Source organism: Panicum hallii, chromosome 2, assembly GCF_002211085.1.
Source record: "Panicum hallii strain FIL2 chromosome 2, PHallii_v3.1, whole genome shotgun sequence".
Lineage (NCBI taxonomy): Eukaryota > Viridiplantae > Streptophyta > Magnoliopsida > Poales > Poaceae > Panicum > Panicum hallii.
Window position 1 is genome coordinate 4693932 of NC_038043.1, and position 20906 is coordinate 4714837.

The 20906-nt window shown below is 47.6% G+C and overlaps 3 protein-coding genes across 5 annotated transcripts; 1 reads left to right on the plus strand and 2 right to left on the minus strand.

Annotated features, from left to right (window-relative positions):
* The first annotated feature begins 4 nt into the window (after window positions 1-4).
* LOC112881931 (HIPL1 protein-like) lies at window positions 5-3729 on the plus strand. Of its 2 annotated transcripts, XM_025946862.1 has the most exons (8): window positions 5-65; window positions 169-393; window positions 572-771; window positions 877-1034; window positions 1128-1907; window positions 2009-2225; window positions 2520-2689; window positions 2832-3722. In XM_025946862.1, exons 3-8 carry the CDS (start codon window positions 672-674, stop codon window positions 3453-3455), a joined length of 2049 nt encoding a protein of 682 aa, XP_025802647.1. In that variant the 5' UTR covers window positions 5-65; window positions 169-393; window positions 572-671; the 3' UTR covers window positions 3456-3722. The 2 variants fall into 2 exon arrangements, with proteins under 2 accessions (XP_025802647.1, XP_025802646.1); XM_025946861.1 differs by lacking the exons at window positions 5-65; window positions 169-393 and having other exon boundaries at window positions 672-771; window positions 2832-3729.
* Window positions 3730-4164: 435 nt separating this feature from the next.
* LOC112880509 (DDT domain-containing protein DDR4) lies at window positions 4165-11219 on the minus strand. Of its 2 annotated transcripts, XM_025945154.1 has the most exons (13): window positions 10682-11219; window positions 10431-10541; window positions 9821-9907; window positions 9682-9719; window positions 9514-9595; window positions 9020-9126; window positions 8770-8947; window positions 7335-7427; window positions 7120-7243; window positions 6171-6213; window positions 5881-6087; window positions 5020-5803; window positions 4165-4886 (listed from the first exon to the last, which is right to left on the minus strand). In XM_025945154.1, the coding sequence occupies exons 1-12, from the start codon at window positions 11147-11149 to the stop codon at window positions 5023-5025; spliced, it is 2319 nt and encodes a 772-aa protein (XP_025800939.1). In that variant the 5' UTR covers window positions 11150-11219; the 3' UTR covers window positions 4165-4886; window positions 5020-5022. The 2 variants fall into 2 exon arrangements, with proteins under 2 accessions (XP_025800939.1, XP_025800938.1); XM_025945153.1 differs by having other exon boundaries at window positions 4165-5803; window positions 10682-11218.
* Window positions 11220-13176: 1957 nt separating this feature from the next.
* On the minus strand, window positions 13177-16498 carry LOC112882225 (transcription factor BHLH094-like). The gene is made up of 6 exons (XM_025947233.1): window positions 15988-16498; window positions 14923-15120; window positions 14649-14714; window positions 14435-14503; window positions 14222-14358; window positions 13177-13621 (listed from the first exon to the last, which is right to left on the minus strand). Exons 1-5 carry the CDS (start codon window positions 16231-16233, stop codon window positions 14263-14265), a joined length of 675 nt encoding a protein of 224 aa, XP_025803018.1. The 5' UTR covers window positions 16234-16498; the 3' UTR covers window positions 13177-13621; window positions 14222-14262.
* Window positions 16499-20906: the final 4408 nt, after the last annotated feature.

A 20906-nucleotide genomic window follows, 5' to 3' on the forward strand; every position in this document is an offset into this window, starting at 1 on the left:
GCTGGATCGACCTCTTATGAGTTTTGGACGCTCATAAATCACTTGTCACCTGAAGAAATTGACAGGTAGAGATGCTACAACGAATTGTTTATGATGCTGTACTTGTTATCACAAGACAAAAGAAGGGTCAAAAGAAACATTTAAAAACTAGTACATTGCAAATTACAGGCACAGCTATCTTCTGAGGTCAATTCTAAAGGCATAGTATTCGGATGGAATTCCCAAAGAACACAATGCCACAGTTTGCGCCGCATTGCAGCCGATCCAAATCCTTCAGTTACACTATTTCAGATATGAAAAGTTTTGAACTGATTCGGCATTCTTCATACAGCCGGATCCCCCGTTGACAATTTTGCCATCAATTTCACCTTGTCACTTTCACAATCTAAACAGGTACATTTGTCCCCTCTGACGCTTGTGGTTACTGACTTTGTTTAATCACATGATTGAGCATATACCAATCCCCATCTCTGATGATATTATATACACAAGTACTTGTCACCATCCGGCATGTGGACTTCAAAATTTTATCCTACTCAAACAGCCACTTGGTTGTCTCTTTTGATCCCAGTTCTTGGTCAATGCCTGCTTGCCTGCCTCCATAAAGGCCAAGTTGTAGCCCACCATTTCTGCCTCTGAGCAATTCCACACTTCCTCCTCTCCGAGGTGCCATGAGGCCGTCGGCGGTGACCGGGGCGGTGCTCGTCGCCGCCGTGCTACTACTTGTCGCCATCAGGGATGGCCATTGCGCGCAATTGTGCATGGAATCAAGTATGCAGTTCCTGAAATTTTCTGTGTGCATATCTAGTAAATAGTAATCGGTGTCTTGATCCTTTGTTGGGAGCTGCAACTGATGCTTGTGATCACGGTGAGCAGCGTTCCCGAGGACGATCAACGGGTCCCTCTCCTTCTGCGGCTACAACGGCACCTCCTGCTGCAACGCCACCGACGACGCCGCCGTCCAGAAGCAGTTCGCGGCCATGAACATCTCCGGCACGCCGTGCGGCGACATCGTCAAGAACATCCTCTGCGCGGTACGGTTGTTTTCGATTCGATGGATCTCCATGGATCTCTTTGGGGGCACTCTGGAGCTCATGAAGCGTCTGTTCCTTGCCGTCCGTCCGCAGAGATGCAACCCGTACGCCGGCGAGCTGTTCACCGTCACGACGACGACGCGGACGGTGCCGCTTCTGTGCAGCACCACCGGCGTGTCGAGCCGCCTGAGCACGAAGCCCGCGGCGGCAGCGACGACGGACTACTGCTCGCAGGTGTGGGACACCTGCAAGGACGTGCGCATCCCGGGGTCGCCGTTCCAGGCGCCCAAGGGAGGCGCGGCGGCGCCGAAGCTCACCGACGTGTGGCAGTCCGTGAGCGAGTTCTGCGGCGCGCTGGGCGGCTCCGGCAAGTCGCCCTGCCTCGACGGCGAGGGCGCGGCGTTCAACGACACCCGCCCCCCGCTGCCTGTGAACGGCATGTGCCTGGAGCGCATCGGCAACGGCTCGTACCTCAACATGGCGGCGCACCCGGACGGGTCCAACCGCGTGTTCCTGAGCAACCAGGCCGGCAAGGTGTTCCTGGCCACCGTGCCGGCGCAGGGCTCCGGCAAGACGCTGCAGCTGGACGTGGCGACCCCGTTCCTCGACATCACCGACGAGGTCCACTTCGACAACGAGTTCGGCCTCATGGGGCTCGCCTTCCACCCGGACTTCGCCACCAACGGCCGCTTCTTCGTCTCCTACAACTGCGACAAGACGAAGTCTGCATCGTGCGCCGGCCGGTGCGCGTGCAACTCCGACATCGGCTGCGACCCGGCCAAGCTCGGCTCCGACAACGGCGCGCAGCCGTGCCAGTACCAGACCGTCATCGCCGAGTACACCGCCAACGCCACCTCCGACACGCCGGCGACGGTATCCGATCGATTGTTCCTTACCCACGCGGCCGCCACCGCCTCCGGCGCCACGCGCGACGATGACTGATGTGCTGCCGTTTGCCCCGTCGTGTCCCTCAGGCGACCTCGGCGAACCCGAAGGAGGTGAGGCGGATCATGACGCTCGGGCTGCCGTTCACGACGCACCACGGCGGGCAGATCCTCTTCGGCCCCTCCGACGGCTACATGTACTTCGCGATGGGCGACGGCGGCAGCGTCGGCGACCCCTGGAACTTCGCGCAGAACAAGAAGTCGATACTCGGCAAGATCATCCGGATCGACGTCAACACCATGCCAAGTAAATTCACCCGATTCACAAAACTGCATCAAGTAAACACCACCAAATTTAATGACCAAATTTTCGCAAAAAAAATAATAACCAAATTTGTCCAAGAGCGTGATCTTTAAAACTAAACGAACTTTGGTAGCAAATTCAGATTTAGGAGTGACCAAATCCTAAGCAGAATTTGCGTATGTGATCTAGAATCTGCAGATTGAACTATCCATCTTGATCAGAACGATGCCGTGATCTGGTGGGAAGCTCTGAATCTGACTCTGACTCTGACAAGGGAGCTCTGCTACATATCTGCAGGTGGCAACACCACTGCTGGCTGGGGAAACTACGGCATCCCCAAGGACAACCCCTCCTCCGCTGATCCCAGCTTTGCGCCGGAGGTCTTCGCCCTCGGCTTCAAGAACCCATGGCGGTGCAGCTTCGACTCCGGCAAGCCGTCCTACATGTACTGCGCCGACGTTGGCCATGTAAACTCTTGTTGCTCTGAATCAAAATCAAAATCGTCATTTTTTTTTGAAGGATTCTGGAGCATTGATTCTGTGCTCTGAATGAAAATCATCGCTTGTCGCTCTGTGCTCTGATCGCCGGCAATCCGTGGGGATTCTGCAGAAGGTGTACGAGGAGGTGGACCTGATCATGAAGGGCGGCAACTACGGGTGGCGCGTGTTCGAGGGCACGCAGCCGTACAAGCCGCTGTCCACGCCCGGCGGCAACACCTCCGCCGCCTCCATCGACGCCATCGGCCCCGTCATGGGCTACGCCCACAGCTCCGTCAACAGCAACGTCGGCTCCGCCTCCATCACTGGCGGCTACGTCTACCGCTCCACGGTCGACCCCTGCCTCAACGGCCGGTACCTGTATGCCGACCTCTACGCCAAGTCGATGTGGGCCGGGACGGAGTCGCCGGAGGGCAGCGGGCTGTACAACGTGACGGGGCTGACGTTCAGCTGCTCCAAGAGCTCGCCGATCCCCTGCGACGTCGCCGCCGGGAGCGCGCTGCCGTCGCTGGGCTACATCTTCTCCTTCGGCGAGGACAACGCCAAGGACGTGTACCTGCTCACCAGCAAGGGCGTGTACCGGGTGGTCGACCCTGCACAGTGCAGCTACGCGTGCCCCATCAAGAGCTCGGCCCCGGGCGCGTCGCCGAGCTCGGCGGTCAGGGCGCGCGCTCCGGCGTTGGCGACGCTGCTGAACTGCGCGCTGCTCGCCTTGCTGAGCTTGCTGAGCGTTTGAGAACTGTGTGTGGTGTTGTTTTTTGAGTTGAGAATGTTTTGTCGTCATCGTGATGATATGTATGATAATTGTATGTGCAGCAGTTAATCTTTGATTTTGTTTTAGGAATACTTTACAATTTCTTGCCTCGGTTACGGTGAAACATGTCAAATTCCTGAGGTTTCTCTTCCACCTGATCATTTCTTTGAGAGATGTTTGGAAGAAACTCCTAAAGGTTCCTGGTGAACTCAATTGCAATTTAGGATTCCAAGCAGAAAGATCACTTCATTCCTAACTTCCTCAGGTCCCCATCAAAAAATTTCAACGAAATAGTGCTCTTTCCTCTACTGATGATATTGTAGTCGTACATGTTTAGATAAATCTCGTGCACGATTATGAAGGCCCCTTTTGTTTTAGCTAGGGATTCTAAAAGCAGCTTGCAAAGCTAGATTTTGGAAAGCTGAGGCTTAATGCCACTTTTTCTCTTACATGAGGGCACAATAGCATAGTGAGCAAAGACATGACACAATTTGGCAACAGCTGATGGAGAGTTTTGCAGTTGAATTATGAAATTTTGCAAGCTGGGATTTCAAATCTGAGGTTAAAAGCTGGTTGCTAATTTCAGCCCAGGAATTTTGAAAGCAAGAAACCATGATCTCCAGCTTAATAAAAGAAAATGTTGTGTAAAATTTAGATAATCTTGCCCAAAATAAAAATGAACACACAGCTATTAGCTGTCGTTGGAGCCAAAGGTTGTAGACAGGCCGAATATGGCATGATGAACTATACAGTACAGATGAACCTTACAAGCGACCAAACATTTCGCACCATGTTGTAGTACTAAATGAAACTCTTTAAAGTTGTTGATGTGGCATAACTTTGCACTTGCCGAGACAACAGACCATGCACAAAGGGCAACTCCAAATTTTTGAGCTCATGTCATTCTCCGGTCCAGCAATAGTGCAATGGGATCCAAAGGCAACATCAGCTTAATACATGCAGTACCTTCTCCATCTAGGGCGAATGAGAAGAGCCTATGCATCTGAGTGGGACAGTTCAAAGTCAACTACACAGGTGACCAAACAAATCAGGGTCAGATATAGATACAGAACTAATCCTGTTCAATCTTAAAGCTACAATCTACATGTGGAAAAAGTTTCACGAATGCCGGTGGACTGCACTCAGTGTACAGATTTCCTCCATATTCTCATTGACAGCAAGCGCCTAAAACTAATAAAAGGAGGCAATAAAGTTATAGCCTACAGAACTGGCCCCAGGGCAGAATCAATCAGTCTGGCCATAATGCAGCAGCGGTCAATTGATGTGCGCCCTTCATGTAGTGTACATAATCGAAAGCAAAACTTCCCCATGGCCTCCAAGTATGAAATAACACTCGGATAACATTTGAAGAAGCTCGAACCCACTTCCAGTGGAACCTCGCCTCTCCTGTTACTGCAAATCAATGAAGCTATCAGCTCAAACCACCAATATATAGTCGAACCATTCATCACAAGCCCATTGATCTGTCCATACTCAGAAGTCGGAATACCGGCCACCAGCATTCAAATGTATTGAAAAAACTTACTTCCTAACTGTTATCCATGTCATCTTTTACAGTCAGGCTTGGCCCATCATCAAAGCCACCTCCAGGTGCAAGCTCATTTAGATCTAGGAATGTTCTCCCTACACTTTCACTTTCCCTGCTGGGAGCATCCATCTTCTCTATAGGCTGCTGTTGTTGCTGCTCCTGCTGCTCCTCATCTGGTTCTACTTTATTTTCTGCTACAGCATGGTCCTCTTCCATTTTATCATTCACATTATTACCATTTTGCTCATCAGGACTATCATCCTCTTCTTCCTCCTCTTGCTCCTGACTCGACGTCGAGAGTTCCATATCGTTCTCTGCATCAGAGCCAGCATCAGGATCTGATGCATCTGATTTCCTTGCCTTTCCTGCCTCTGTATCCGAGTCCGAAAAATCATATTGCCGATAGTTAATACGAGGACGAGAAGAACGCTTGCTGCGCCTGAGACCGCTCTGGATTTCATCAACAGATCTCAGTTTGGTACCTCGCCGGCCCCGTGCTTCCAATTTTTTATGCCTTTGTGGCTCCTCAATATCTTCACTGGTACTCAACGAATATTCCTCCTCTTCTTCATCATCATCATCAGCATCTTCTTCCAACCGGAACTCTTCATCCTCTTCAGAAGCACTCGATGCCTTCTGCTGTTTGCGACTTCTAAGGTATTCCTCATCATACACTGCCTCTCCCATGATATCATCATCACTGTCAAAGTTTGGATCAATATCCGAGACAGCCTCAACAAAATCTTGTGTGTATCTCTGAGATCTTTTCCTCCGCCGATTGCTGTGGCACAACACAAATGCTCATGATCAATTACTATGAGTAAGGCAATGAAATACACCACATGCTAAGACAGGTACCTGCGATCGAGTGCCTCATTTTCTTGTTCACCTTCGCTGTCTCGGTAGTCATCCGACTTCGAAGAATTTCCATCAAATGAATCATTGGCTGTTGGTGAGGGACCATTTAACTTACCATTGCTTGCTGCCTCTGATCTCAGAGGAAGCACCCTTCTATTGGTGGTAGTAGTAGTAGTGACCGGCTCAGCTGAGTTCTCTTCTCTTTTCCTGTACAGGAATGCAAGAGATTATTGCACTAGCACATGTATTTATTCTAAATAAGACATATCAAGGAGAAATCATTTGCTTACTTCGTAATTTTGATGGCTTCATTTATTGAGCGATCAAAATCATCTGCATTTTAAACAAAGTCAAACATTGTAACTAGACAGATGGTAAAACTAACCAAATAATTAAAAGATTATACTGAAAAAGGCATATTCCAATCATCAAAGTCATATGCATTGTAAAAAAAGGCAAATCTTGTAACTAGACTGATGGTGAAACTAACCAAATAATTAAGTGATTAGATTGAAAAGGTTTCCAATCATCACAAACACAAGTGTATGCGCAAAGCGGCAAAGATTCGGAACATGGAAAATTTGGACTGTCCACCACATCCCCATATGGTTTGAATTTAATTTCGGAGCTAGTTACTGCAATCACTGTTGAAGTTAACTAATGTAGATAATTTCGTAAGAAACCCAACAAGAATTTACCTGGAAGTTGGGCCAACATATTTAGAATAAAAATCATCTTTTCTTTACTTTTTTCTTTCAGTAGTTACACCTATGCTATTGAGTGCATTTTAGTGCACCAATATATTTCCCAGCACAAGCAGGATTTAGATGAGTACATTATCAAGGGACGTGCCACTGAATACCAACATTTTTCATAAGACCAGTCGAACCTTAAATCGCAGCCTTCCTATTTAATCGATATAGGTCAGGATGACATGGATACACTTAAAGTCAAGCTTTCTTATAGTGATTTGCATTTACGCTATCATTATGACATCAAGTATGCTGTTAACTTCTTAAGAACCAAGGGCTCACACTAACAAGCGGCTACACTTAGGATGCCGATAAGGGCATTGATATAACAATGAAAAAATGATGAAAGTGTTTCGGATATCCAACCGAGAGAATAATTAAGGGGTGTTATTCGGATATAAATCACTAAGATGTTAAATTCAAAAATACCACCCAGTGTGAGCTGACAAATTCGACCCCAAAGGCTTAATTCAGTACTGAAGCTTACCAAATGTGTAAGTCACAGGCTTTCTATCACGGAGAGAGCGGCCAGTGGTGAGTCCATCTGATGTCAAGTAGCTATCAAGAAGGAGGGCTTCTCTCTGTTGTTTTTTGAGCAACCTCTCTTTCTTCTGCGTGAATCACAAACAGTTGATTAACAGGCTAAAAAATCAATCCTCTAGCAAAACAAATCTATCAGGTTGAGTTGAACAAGCCACACACTTTATGGATCTTTTCTATCTCTGGAAGATATTCGATCTTCAGCTTCTTTCCAAGGGAAACCTCTGTCCTGTTCCGGCTTGAAAAGAGTTTTTCCTAAACAGCGAAGGACATGAAAGAAGCTAAATCAATAAGCATCAACGTAAACAGATAAGAATGAAAAACGATGGTAAGAAGGCAATGGTACCATCTGACTAATATCTCATGCCCACATTTTATTCCAAGTAAAGTTAGTAAACCATATTCTTTTCAATCATAGAAGCTAGCCAACAGATGGTTACAACTTACAAGGGCACTATGCAAATATTGACACGTTATTTAGATGTTGACACATGGGTTGCAGGATAGGAGCATAGGACTATAACTTGGCTGACACAAACATGGTATTTAAAACATATGCACTGTGCAGACAATGAAACTATAGATGGCAAATGAGGAATGGTTCTAATAACCTTATGTAAATTCAATTATTAGGGGAATACTTTAGAAAGATCATGTACCCTGGACACCTTGATGCTAGCAATGTGCTGTTTACCAGTCAGCTGAAAATTTTTTCCCTTTTTTTATCTTGCATGAGTGGTTGGAACTTATGTAATTCTGTTGCTGAAGAAATGAAATCTGGGTTATATTGTGTTCAAAAAAATTGTTGCGCATGAAAAATAAAAAAGCACTAGTGAAACAAAAGGGGGAAATGTGGCGGGTCCAAATCTAAAAGTAGCATTCCACGTTGTGCATGGTAGCATAACATGTAGACAAAAGATATCTAGAAAAATGCTAAAGCAGGGACTGATAATATCTATATACACTGAAAAAAAATGCTCTAGTTCAACATAACAAAAGAGAAATAGAAAAAGGAAAATTATTGTAAAACAATCAAACCATTTTATTCAATTGTTGTTTTTTCACTGAATCATCTTATTAATGCTTATGCAGATCAATTTAAATATGAATCTGGCTGACACACCAGTGTTTTATAGGCGTCGCCTAGGCATCTAGGCGGACCCAGCTCGCCTTGGGCAACAGCCACGCCTTGTCGCCTAGGCGTCCAGGCATACCCAGCTCGCCTTGTCGCTTTTAAAACACTGATACACCAAATTCTACGTCCACCATCATTCCCTCTATTTCGGGACAGAAAGTTCTTTGCCATCTAAGAGCCAAATCACAAAGTGGTGCAAACAAGCTAAGGAAGAAACCTCAATTCTGTGGACATCTAAGTGTAAACTATCGCCAATAGCTATTTTGATACGACAGAACAAAACCCAATTCACAATCCTCACATCCAGTTTATAATTCTCTACATATTACATGATGAAATTACAATACATCATTAGCACATGAACAATCAACACTAACTATATTTTTATAATTATAACAGGAGGGAATGGCACAATAATTCACTGTGGGGGCAGACATGAGAAATTCAAAAGTCAAAACTTACTGCAACATCATCAAACTCGTCAAAGCTTGACGCGACAGTTTCCCACTGATAGGACATAACTGAAATAGCTGAAGATCCTCCTTTTCCCCTGGATCTCTTTCCTGGCTCCTTCTTAACCTGTTCCACTCGTCTAATCTCACGATACAATCTATGTCCGAGAATCTCATCATCTTCATACCTGTTTTGTACGCCTTTGCATGAAATAAAAACCAAGAAATTCTTTCCATTCAAGATAAATAAATCTACGCACCAGTATGAGATTCCAAGGGAATCTCCACCAATCCGTTCTTTGCGAAAGGTAGATAGGTCATGACCATTCTTGAGGGAACTGTCAATGAAGTTCCGTATATCCTCTTGCTGCAAAATTATGCTTGATATTCAGGTATGTTATCAAAAAAAATAACTTGCAGCTAATGTCAAAGAAAAATGCAACCTATTTCCACACACATACAATCAGCTAATGTCAAAGGCACTTACTAGCTGCAACATTTATGGTCGATAGAGAATTCTTTTCTAGCAGCATCTTCTCTTTAAAATTTAAAAGTTCATACTTAACAGAGTTTGAAAACACTGCAAGTGTGTTGATATTTACCCACTATAAGGAAACAAGCTCTCCGAATAACTGAATCTGCAATGCTGGGACTAAAATTGATATACACAACTAGGACTGTACTACACCACAAGAAGTGAGGCAAGAGTATATAAACAGAAAGGCTAAAACGTTTAATTCTCGGCAAAACTTACCTCAACACGAATATCGCATATTGCTTTCAAGATTACTAAACGAGTCGCTGGTTCTAGTGTTTTGTACGTTTCAATTTCAGTTCTGCGAGATGAAACCATTGGAAAAAAATCATCATTATGAAATTACAGCGCAAGGTTTAATACAGCATGTCTTGTTGCTGAACTAACCCATGGGATGCAACTATTGGCAGATCACCTTCTGCAACCTGCAGTTTAGATCCTTATTAGCTTCAACCGGATAAAAAACCAGTATACCACTAATCAAATTAATCCAAAATCATTTGCAACATGGAATGTAGTCATATACCCAATGCCACCAATCCTTCAGCTTTCTACATAGGACGGTCACCCAGGTTCCACGCCCCATGGCCATGCGAGTTACCGGAGGAATCGACTGCAGGTATGGTCAATAAGCATGAGAAGTAAAGACAAATGCTGCTTGGCAAACAATGTACCATAAAATGTGTTGTCTAAGGGGCTCTAAGCAGGCAGGAGGCTGCTAATAGAGATCTTAACATACATGATCATTATGGAAATGTGCTCTGATACATAACAAAGTATATTGAGGTCATGAACTTATCGAGCAAGTTACCAAATGACCATATTGCATGAGCACATGAAGTAAGCATAAAAATGAACAAAAGCATCCATAAAAATAAGGCAGCATCGAAACTCTAAACTCTGTGACACGCGTGCAGGGAAATTTTAGTTACCAAAGGCAAGCAAGCTCACCGACAAATTTTAGTTCTAGCTGGGAAAAGTTAACAAATCTTTAATATACTTGATCATGAACTGATGAACAGCGCACAGTGAAAACTACAATAACACCACGAGCGCACACACCCAACCCACACGCACAGGAAGATAGAGGAATAGGGCAAACAGCTTCAAACAAACTGAACAGCCAAGGAGCTCACCTTTAGCAGCGGCATGTGCACATCGTCTAGGATCTCGTTGGGCGTGATAAGTGCCGCCTCCAGGTCCTCCGCCGTGAACTCCGCTGTGATGTTAAGCAGAGGCCGGAACACCTGCACCAAGCAGCAAAACAACGCAACAGCAGCGTCAAACCCTAGCCCTATCTCCAAAACCCACCGCACGAAATAGAACAAGAGCACGGCGCCGGCGAGGGGCCAGGGAGCACGGGAGCGGTTAAGTGCCGAGCACGCACGTGGAGGAAGTTGAGGACGGAGCCGAGCTCCCACATGCAGCGGAGCCGCCAGCGGGGCAGCTCCGCGGGCGCCTCGGGCTCCGACACGAGCGGCGTGACCACGCGGCATTGCGGCGTGTCGTCGGCGCCCGCCGCCGCCGCCGCGGCGCGCCGGCGCGGCCGCTCGGGAGGCGGCGGGGGCGGGGGCTTGGGCTTGCTGTTGCACGCGCGGGGCAGGCGCGTCTTCCGCGGGGCCGGCTGCTCCTCCTCCACCGGCGGCGCCGCCCGCCTCCCCGCCTTCCCCGGCGGCGCCTCCGCCCCCTCCTCCTCCTCCTCCCGCTTCTCCGGGGAGGCGGGAGAGGCGCCGTCGCTGGCGCCGCCGGCGTCGGGCATGGGGTGATCAGATCGGGGATCTGCGTCGGGGCTAGGGTTAGGGTTTGGGTGGGAGCCGGGGGAAGCGGGGCTCGGGGAGGCGGAGGCGGAGGCCATGGGAGGGAGCGGAGGTGGGGGAAGGGTAAAAATGGGATTCCGCGTGGTAGGGGTGAGAAGAGAAGGGCAGGATGGGAAAGGCGACCCGTGGGGCGTGGCGTCAAGCCGTCAACGTGAAGAGTTGGGGGTCGGGCGGGGCTCGTGAGCCGGGTTGGGGTTGGTCCAATTGCGTCCGTATGAGATGTGCAGTTCAGCGAAGGGGAGGATCAAGGCTGTTTGGTTCCTCACCTCACTCACCTAGCTTAAGCTTAGCACGTTGCCTAAGCTGTGGCACGATTAAGTAGCTAAATTCAGGTACGTATTTGGTTTATGACCACGCCTAAAATTAGGTATTTGGAAAAAAAAGTGTGGTAGCAGTTTGGATGGCTGTCACACCTACAGTTAGGCAACGCGTGGGAGTGTGGCACTCGTTTTGACCGCCTAAGCTTAGGCGTTTTTTTATGTGGCGAAAGGGTACCTGGCTGCCTAACTATTGTGGCGTGCCTACAGTTAGCTGAGAAACAAACAGATGCCTAACAAGGTGTGGCACGCCTAACATTAGGCTGCGGCAGTTTAGGCGTCGAACAAAACACACCCATATCACTTGGAAGCTCTGGCGGACGGCCAATATATAACTAAATCCGCATATGATGTTTAGTCTAAGACCAGCATGGTCACTAGGGAGTGGGTCACCGAAATGACCATGGCAATAGTAGCGCATACACCGCTGATTGGGTTATTTTTGGAACCATTATGGGTATGTTGCGCTTTATGCACGTCGTTTTGCAATGGAAGGTTTTAGAAATATTGTCTTGTAATAAAATTTCACACTAAATACTACATCCATTCTCAAATGTATGATGTTTAAGGTAAGCAAATCAGTTTATTTTTAACAAATTATTTTATCCTAAACGTCATATATTTAAGGATGGATGTAGTATATAGCTTTGTGGTATAATATCATGAATGTATAGCTTTGCGGCAGTTTTTTTCTCAATCCACATGTAGCTTTGCAAATTTACTCTAAAATTAATTTATCCTACTTGGACGTAAGAATGTACTGCAAAGCTAGAGCAATATGGTACCGGTGATTTCATTCGCATTTGACCGTAAGGTCAATCCAACATTTTCAATGGTTATAACATGAGAGTTCCCTATATGAAAAGAGAAAAAAAATGTGCAAGATCCTTAGTCTGACGCGGAAAAAGTTCCCTTCCTGTCGTTTGATATCGGTGACGCTGTTCTCACCATAAATCGCAGCAACGGCCTACTTGTAAGCTCTAAGGTGTCGCAGGTAGTTTTTTTTTGGGGGGGTGAGGGGGTGCAAAATCACGCTCAATTGCAATCTAGGGCAACTTTGTTTTGCGCTGGCCGGCTCTACCCCGAGCGTCTGAGCTGAAAACCAGTCAGAAAAGATAAGGGGAGCCATCCAATTCTCAGTCTCCTTCCACACGGCGAGGGAGCATCAGTTCGGAGTTCTTCCTTGCATCTGCAGCTCGGCGCACCAAGGTTTCTGCTCCTCGTGGTCCTGGCCACAACTCAGAAGGCTCCACGAAAGGCGCCGGATCCACCCAGCTCGACCAGCTGCAGCAACCGCGAGAACGACTCGGCAGGTGCGCCTTTCCGGCCCGTCAAAAGGGGTATCAGACATCGCAGAGAAACTTGGCTTTACGGCTGTGGCTTTCAGTTCACGGATGGATGAGAATCAGATGCCGCCGCATCATGCCATCATGGAACATTGAACATTTGATGCATCCCTTACCGGCCAGCGAGTTCAGTAAACAGAAACAACTTGGCAGGGAAAAAATCACCACCCTTTTGATCTTCCTTCTGACCTTGACATCATGAGTATCTTTGGCAGTGAACCGTCGCAGATGTTCATGAGCAACTCACCAAAAGGAAACCACAAGCAGAGGGAAAGTACTCTCGAAAATCGCTCTGTGCAAACCTAGTGTCCTCACAAGCAAGAGACCAGCTTTGCCCAAACCAAACAGCAGCTTAACCAGCAACCCTAAGGCAATCACATAGTCATACATCAAACAAAGCCATACAACAGAATTTTCATCTTTTCTCGTACCATTCTGAGCTACAAAAATTTTCCGGGATACGTCATACATGCATTGTTGCAAAATCCGTACACAGAAGCAGATGGAAGCAATGAAAGACAGTGCTTGCTCCTGGACGAACGTGGAATGCATCTACGGCACTATGCCCCCAAATTAGGAATAAAAGAACTTTGGAGACATGATAACCAGGAAAAAGAATTAAACCTAGCACCGTGGACCTTGATTGATCCTGGTACTATTTATTAGCTACCAGAAGGAATTTTGTTTTGTCGATTTCCTTGTTTTATTCATGTCGCTCTTTCATATGCACTGCCAATCTGCATGTGAAGCCAGTCCGATGTCAAGGCCTGGGGGTATTCCCTTGGTGTTTGTGGATCGAATGTCAGACCAGGAGCCGTATTATATGGTGGAGCTGGAGCACCAAACTGCAAGAACGTGGCACTAGTGAACCTTACTGAACCTTTATGTTAACTCGAAGGCCCATTTAACAGATGACTAAGTACAGGCATAAAACTCAAAGAAACTAGCATGCCATATCAACAATGTACTGATCCTAGAATCTAAAATTTTGAACATCTGCTTGTCACACATTTAATATTTTACCAAAATTTATGACCTTGTTGCTAAGTAGCAATAATAAACCTGAAAAACAATGCAATAAAATGGGATGGCAGCTAAGTTATAAACATTTGGTTTGAAAAAAGCACAATGTTGTTACTTTTCTCTCAGTTACGAATTGTGCATATGCATGTAGGAACATGTCATGACCAAAACAGTTTTGAATGGTTCACATAGATCATCAAATGAATTTAAAACAATAAAGAGTGCAAAGCTTCGAAATCAGAAGACAAAAATCAATATTTTTCTACATACTGAAGTTTTACCGATAATATATTGTGATACAGCTTGAGATACCTACCATAGTGCAATACATGAAAGATGCAAACAGGGGCAAACAAGGTCAGGTTACTTTGAGCTGATATGGCTGTGCGTGCAGAAAACAAGATGCACGTTGGTTTTCTGTACCTTTTTTTTTATATCAAGGATCCTGGAAGTGGAAGCTCTGGTTTAATTATTCATGAATAAACTTATATCTTTAGATGGAAAAGATGCAGTTGCATTGTTCATATGGGCATTAACCGCTTCAAGCTTCATGGACAAAAACTGCAGAGAACAGGTAAATTAGTATATCAACATATACAAGACGATTTCACATGAGATGAGACACGAAACCACATACCTCAACTTGACGCTGTAGAGATTGGATATAATTTATTATCTCATCAAGGACTGATGCTTTCCCAATAACCTGACAAATGGAAAATTTAATGTCTCCAATAGAAGTTTTCACTGAGGAAAAAGAAAGGACTCTGAGAGGAGAGAGAACATGATAATTGAGAACTGAAAGTATGACAGCACAAAAGTTTGAATCCGTAGGGTAATTCAACGTGTACCTTATTGCATCCAGGGACAAGATCTTGAAGAACTTTCATCCGTTCACTTATCTTCTCTCGTCGTGCCTATCAGTACACACGCATTGAGTTGATTGGGTCATTAATTTGAAATTTTGAATAACTACAAATTCGCCAAAAGGTCAACACATGCGCATTCCAATCTCTGTAATAACTTAGTTGATACTATCATAGTTTTGTGAGAAAATATTAAACCAGTTAAAGAAAACATCCATAAGTACAGGGTGAAAAGACCATCAGAGCAGTAAGAGCTTACTCTTTCTGCAAGGCTATGGCTGTCCGTTGCTTGACCTCTTCTAGCCCTCACATGGATGTAGTCTTGTTTCGGTGGCTCTGGAGGTGCATGTTTTTTCTCAACAGTAGCATTCCCTGAATTTGTTTCAGCTTCTGTCCTTATTTTATCATTACTTTTACTAGATGTCATCTGCTTCAAACGTTTTGCTTCTGGGTCAGCCTAAGAAAAAGAATATACAAATGAATAATCCGAACTGAAATACTCATCATTTTACTTTTTGCATTTAAATGCCAAGGAAATTCAGCCCTGACAAATGCTCGGAGCATACATGTAACGGAAGAAACAAAGAATGAGAACAATCAAGCATCAAAGTTTGCAGGTCAGCTACAGGAAGTTGTAGGAAGACCAAAAGCTGCACTATCATCATATAGAGAGCATGTGCTCCGAAAACCCTGCCATTGCTCTTAGACCAGCACAATGCACACTGTTGCTCACATGGTCAGACAAAACAACAATGCTGCAACGACCTATTTGGCCGTGGTTTCAGCTTATTTTGACAGCACCCACCACAATTCCCATACCCATGACAGCGACATTGGACCAATTCGTTAGACTACAGCTGCATAAAGTAGCTCATCCTACACTAAACTGAACTCCAATTGTACCAAGCGCCCCAGCATCCGTATCCCTGCAAACCCGGCGCCACAAATCCCCTGTATATCTACCGACTGGAGACATCATTGAGTACAACCCCCATTCTGCATGGCATTGAGCTCGGTGGCTAACTCATCAACCAGCAAGGCAGCAATTCAGTATCCTCAAACCAATCGAATCACTTTGAGAACTGACGGCGGACCTTGACTTTCGAGTCTGATACTTCACACTAAATGCGACGCGCACCACCGCCGAGCACAAGCAGGGGTAAATCCGACGGCACGGACGAGCAGATCACGGCGGCGCACTTGCCCAAGCTACAATTCACGGTGTCGCAATCCCACAGGCTATACCCAGCTCCCAGAACCACCAACCCGACACGGATCACAGCCAATGCGGCGCGCGAGGGAAGAAGGAAGGAGCCAGCCTTACCGAGTCCTGGCCGCCGCTGCCGCTACCGGCGGCGGCGCCGGAGGTGGAGGCGAACTTGGACGGCTCCTCCTCGGCCGGCGTGTCCCGCCGCGGCCTCCTGCGACTGGAGCCGCCGCCGGAGTGGCCGCCGTTGCCCCGGTCGGCGGTGGTGACGACGGAGGAGGCCTCGTGGTGGGGCCCGGAGGCGAGGTAGTGGTGCGGCGGTCGCCAGAGCTCGGCGGCGACGGAAGAGGAGGCGGGATCCATGCGCTGGCGGCGGCGAGCTCTAGGGTTCTGGCCGGGCGCGGGAGCCGCGGCGGGCGGCCAGATCGGGGCGGTGGAGCTAGCTGGCTGGCAGTGGCAGTGGGGCGTGGGCGCGGAGTCAGAGGTCAGAGAAGACCGGAGGAACCGGGGAAGAGAGACGCGGTGCGATTGCGAGAAAAAAATTTGAATAACCGGTAGGGTTTGGGATTCGGGACATTGATTGACGGGGCTAGCTGGCTAGTCGCTAGGCTGGGGATCTAGCCGTCTAGGCGGGCCCGTACCGGATTGGAAGCAAAACCGTTGCGGGTGCGGTGTGGCGTGCGTGAGCCACTTCAACCAGAGTCTTCTGCCTCGGTTTACCGATACGGGGCCGAGCTACAGAAAAATAGAGAGGGTGGGGCCCTTCGTAATATTGAAATTAGTATGGTAAAAATTTAGAAGTGATAAGAAATTATGGATTTTTTTCTAGGTACGGCCGCACCCACAAGTCTCTGCCTAGCTCCGTCCATAATTACCATCATGGATGATCCTTAAAATGAAAACCTTGAAATTTTTAGGCACTAGCGAGAAAATCGCACTTAAAAAAACAACTTACCATTTCATCAGCCTTTGCAATCGCCATACAAAAAAACATGATGACGTGAGGTTAATCTACTTACCCTATGTGAAGCCAACAAACATAATGCAACTCGAGCGCTGTTGCTAACACGCATTCAATGACCAACCTTGGCAACAAGTGAAAAAATAAGAGCAAAATCACTGAAGGATTGGGGGTGCTTATTTTTGGGCTTAGGCTTGGATGGGCCCATTTAGGTACACCGCCCATGCAAGTAGTGGCCCCAGCCCAAAAAAGGTCTCCTGATGCCTTTGCGCCGCTGATTCGGAATGGCGAAACGGACGCCAGGTCTCGTGGATCGCCTATTCACCTGTCTGTCTCGGTGTCTCTGGTGGATTCATATATTTTTTTTCTTTCTCTCTGTCGCGATTTGCTGCTAGCACAGCACGTGCGCAGCGCGTGCACGAAAGGCCTAGCCCGTATACGCTCAGGTCAGGCGCTCAACGAATGGGACAAACAGCCACCAAATATGCGATGCCACTGTTTGCTAATAGAATCATTAATTAATGCAGTGGCTTAGCAACACATGCAAATAGCGGGGCCATGTGCTGGTGAGCACGTGATTCGCCAGGGGAAAACTGGATTAGGCTATGGGTCTCATGTTGAGTTTCATGATATTAATTACCATAACACATTAGCATTTTTGATGATATAACACTGATTTAATGAGGGAAGAGAAGTAACCAGTTTCATCCCCACGACACTCTGCTAACTCGTTTCCAAGACGTTGGAAATGGCGTGAAACGACAACTGTGACCGCCATTGTTTCATGAGGATCATGTGCGCCAATAGATCAACTAGCATTAAATTACACTGGTTAGTTTTGGAAACAGTGAAATGAAACTCTCTATTGAGGCGTAGTGTTTCATTCATCCCCCAAACTGACGTGGCATTCTTGGAAATAGCGATATGAAACCCTCCATTGTGAACACCCCCAAGCTGGCGTGGCATTCTTGGAAACAGGAATATGAAACCCTCCATTGACAATGGAGCTGGCGTGGCATTCTTGGAAACAGAGATATGAAACCCTCCATTGAGCTGGGGGATGAATGAAATACTGTACCTCAATAGAGAGTTTCATTTCACTGTTTCCAAAGCTAACCAGTGTAATCATAATGGAGGGTTTCATACCCCTGTTTCCAAGAATGCCACGTCAGCTTGGGGATGAATGAAACATTATGCCTCAATGGAGAGTTTCATTTCACTGTTTCCAAAACTAACCAGTATAATTAAATGCTAGTTGATCTATTGGCGCACGGAATCCCCCATGAAACAACGGCGGTCACAGTGGTCGTTTCACGCTATTTCCAACGTCTTCTCTTCCCTCATTAAATCAGTGTCATATCATCAAAAATGCTGATTTGTCATGGTAATTAATGCCATGAAACCGCCATAAAACCTCCATTGTGATTAGCCTTAGCCTTAGGTGATCATTTTCACGCCATTTCCAATAGATCAACTAGCATTAAATTACACTGGTTAGTTTTGAAAACAGTGAAATAAAACTCTTCATTAAAGCATAGTGTTTCATTCATCCCTCAAGCTAACGTGGTATTTTTGGAAATAGGGATACGAGACCCTCTCTGTTGTGATTAGCCTTAGGTGATCATTTTCACGGCTTTTAGGGGAAAACGAAGGACAGCTGGCAGCGGGATCAAAGCGACGAGCAAAAGGAAAACTAGAAGAAAGAAGAGGAAATGCGCGCATTATTCCATAAAAAGGCTGTGCGAGTTCGAGAAATGAAAGGCAAAGCACGCACCCCCTGTAGGCTGTAGCAGCAAACGTTGTGCTGGCCTGTCGCTTTCACGCTCCCAGCGTTTTGGTCCCACCATTTCCTCTCCAAAGGGTCGAAATTTTGTGCTATGGACCTTTGATCAAAAGAGATTACGAATGTAACACACAATAGTGGACTGCTTGTCAATAGAGCACGGGGAACGAGAGGCTTTTAAAACTGTCAGATACTATTTTTCTTAAAAAAAAACTTGGCAGCGGGAATAGCGGCCAGCAGCAATGTTTGTGAATTGTGATGGCGTGAGGCGCGCGGTGCGGTGTGTTTGGCTGTGTTGTGGGCCGTGGATGGCGGACATCAGCGCAGCGTGGCCCTGGCACGACGCGGTTACGACGGAAGGAAACCCTGTTTGGAACCATCAGCAGCCTGTAATCCCAGCCTGAACGTCGCAGCCGGCACCCAATCCGCCACGGCCACGGACCGTGGTCGGCCGGGGGCGGAGCGCGAGAGACCAGAGCCGAGCCGCCGTCCCGTCGCGATCCGGCGCGCGGGGCACCACGCGGTGTCGGTCACCCACCCCGCCACCATCCGGGTCCCCGGCCAGGGCTGGCGGGCAGGCGGCCGTGCACGGGAAGCAAGCGTCCGGGCCGGTCGCTGTCTCGCCCGTCGCTTGACCGGACGGACGGACGGACGCGGCGCGAGATCCAACCACTCGGTACCAGCACCACCTCAACATGCTCCCTCTCCACGTAGGAGCAGCACCTTTCCTGGTTCCGTCGATCGCAATCAAGGCATTAATCCCCCGCGGCGCGCGGCGCGTTTGCGTGGTGACCAGGCGATTCAGGACGAACCGGCCGGACGGGGAAAAGGACACCACCGTTGTTGGTCTAGCAGGGTCAGGAGGAAACGGGCCGTCGGGTTCACGGGCCCGGACGTGCCTGTCGGAGACGACCACCCCGCCACCGCGCCGACGCCGGCGACGTGGCGGCGGAAAGCGACCTGGCCCCGCGCGTTGCCGGCGCGAGACGGGCAAGCAAGGCTACCTTTCGGCCTGCTCCGCGCTGCTTCTAGTTCAAGGGATCCTGCCCGAGGCGCTCGCGTCTCCAACGCCGCGACGCGCGTGGAAGAGCGGGTACTGTACGTAGGGCGTGTTTGTTTCCGCCTCAGGTGTCAGGTGTTTGAGAGAGCAACGACCGAGATCGCAGCAACGCCGCACCATCGAAGCTTTGTGTAGTAGCAGCAGCAGACCAAAAACCAAAAACAAAAGGAGCCGTGAGCAGTGAGCTTATAATAGTTTTCAGTCCTGTCGCGTTGACATCACTTGTCAACCTGTCACTGTCGATTAACAGGATAGCAGACCCGTACCCTGCGTGCATCCAGTCCAGGTAATCCACCGCGCCCACGCCTCATTTCCGTCCCTGAATCGTGGGCACCCGAGAACGTGTGGCCGCCGCCGCCGCCGCCCAAGGTCAGCTGCCGCCGCTCGTTCGGTCGCCACTCGCTTCAGCATAGCATCCAGCAGCAAAGTCCGGAGGTCGCTGCCGCCTCCGAACGCGACTGCCTCTCACACCGAATCGCAACCGTGCACCCCGGATTGCTGGCGCAACGAGAACGCTCGAAGCCTGAAGGGCCCGTGTACCGGGGCCATGAGCGTACCGCCGCTGCGAGCTCCTTTCCATTGAACGGTACGATACAGTCACTTAAACTTGTGTGGAGAGATTAGACTAAACTCTTCGCTGCAATTTGGTTTTGGCGTAGCGGATAGCACAATAGCACCACCCGTGACGGAATCGGGTTGCTCGTGTGGTTAAGGTCGAGCTGTACCAATTATCATTCTGTAAATATTAGACACCTGGGTCCTGTTTAGATTGCAAAACTTTATAATATTTGGAACTGTAGCGTTTTCGTTTGTATTTGACAAATTTTATCTAATCATGGACTAACTAGGCTTAAAAGATTCGTCTCGTGATGTACAATTAAACTGTGCAATTAGTTATTTTTTTTACATACATTTACTGCTCCATGCATGGGTCCCAAAATTGATGTGATGGAGATAGTGTAAAAATTATAATATTTTAAGTGCATCTAAATAAGGCCCTGGAAATGTTCTGTCGCAGTTTGAACTACCATCGTAGGGACCTGGCTTCTGGCTTTTCTAATTTCTGCAAGTCATTCAGCAATTTTGATCTCCGCAAAGGGTATTATCCATCCCATCTACACTTCCTCGCGCGCGTTTTGCTTTCGATATGAAGTCATTATATTTACTTTTTTCTAAACTTCTATAACCGTCAAACAAATTGAACCTAGAAACAAAATAGTCTCTGCCAATTT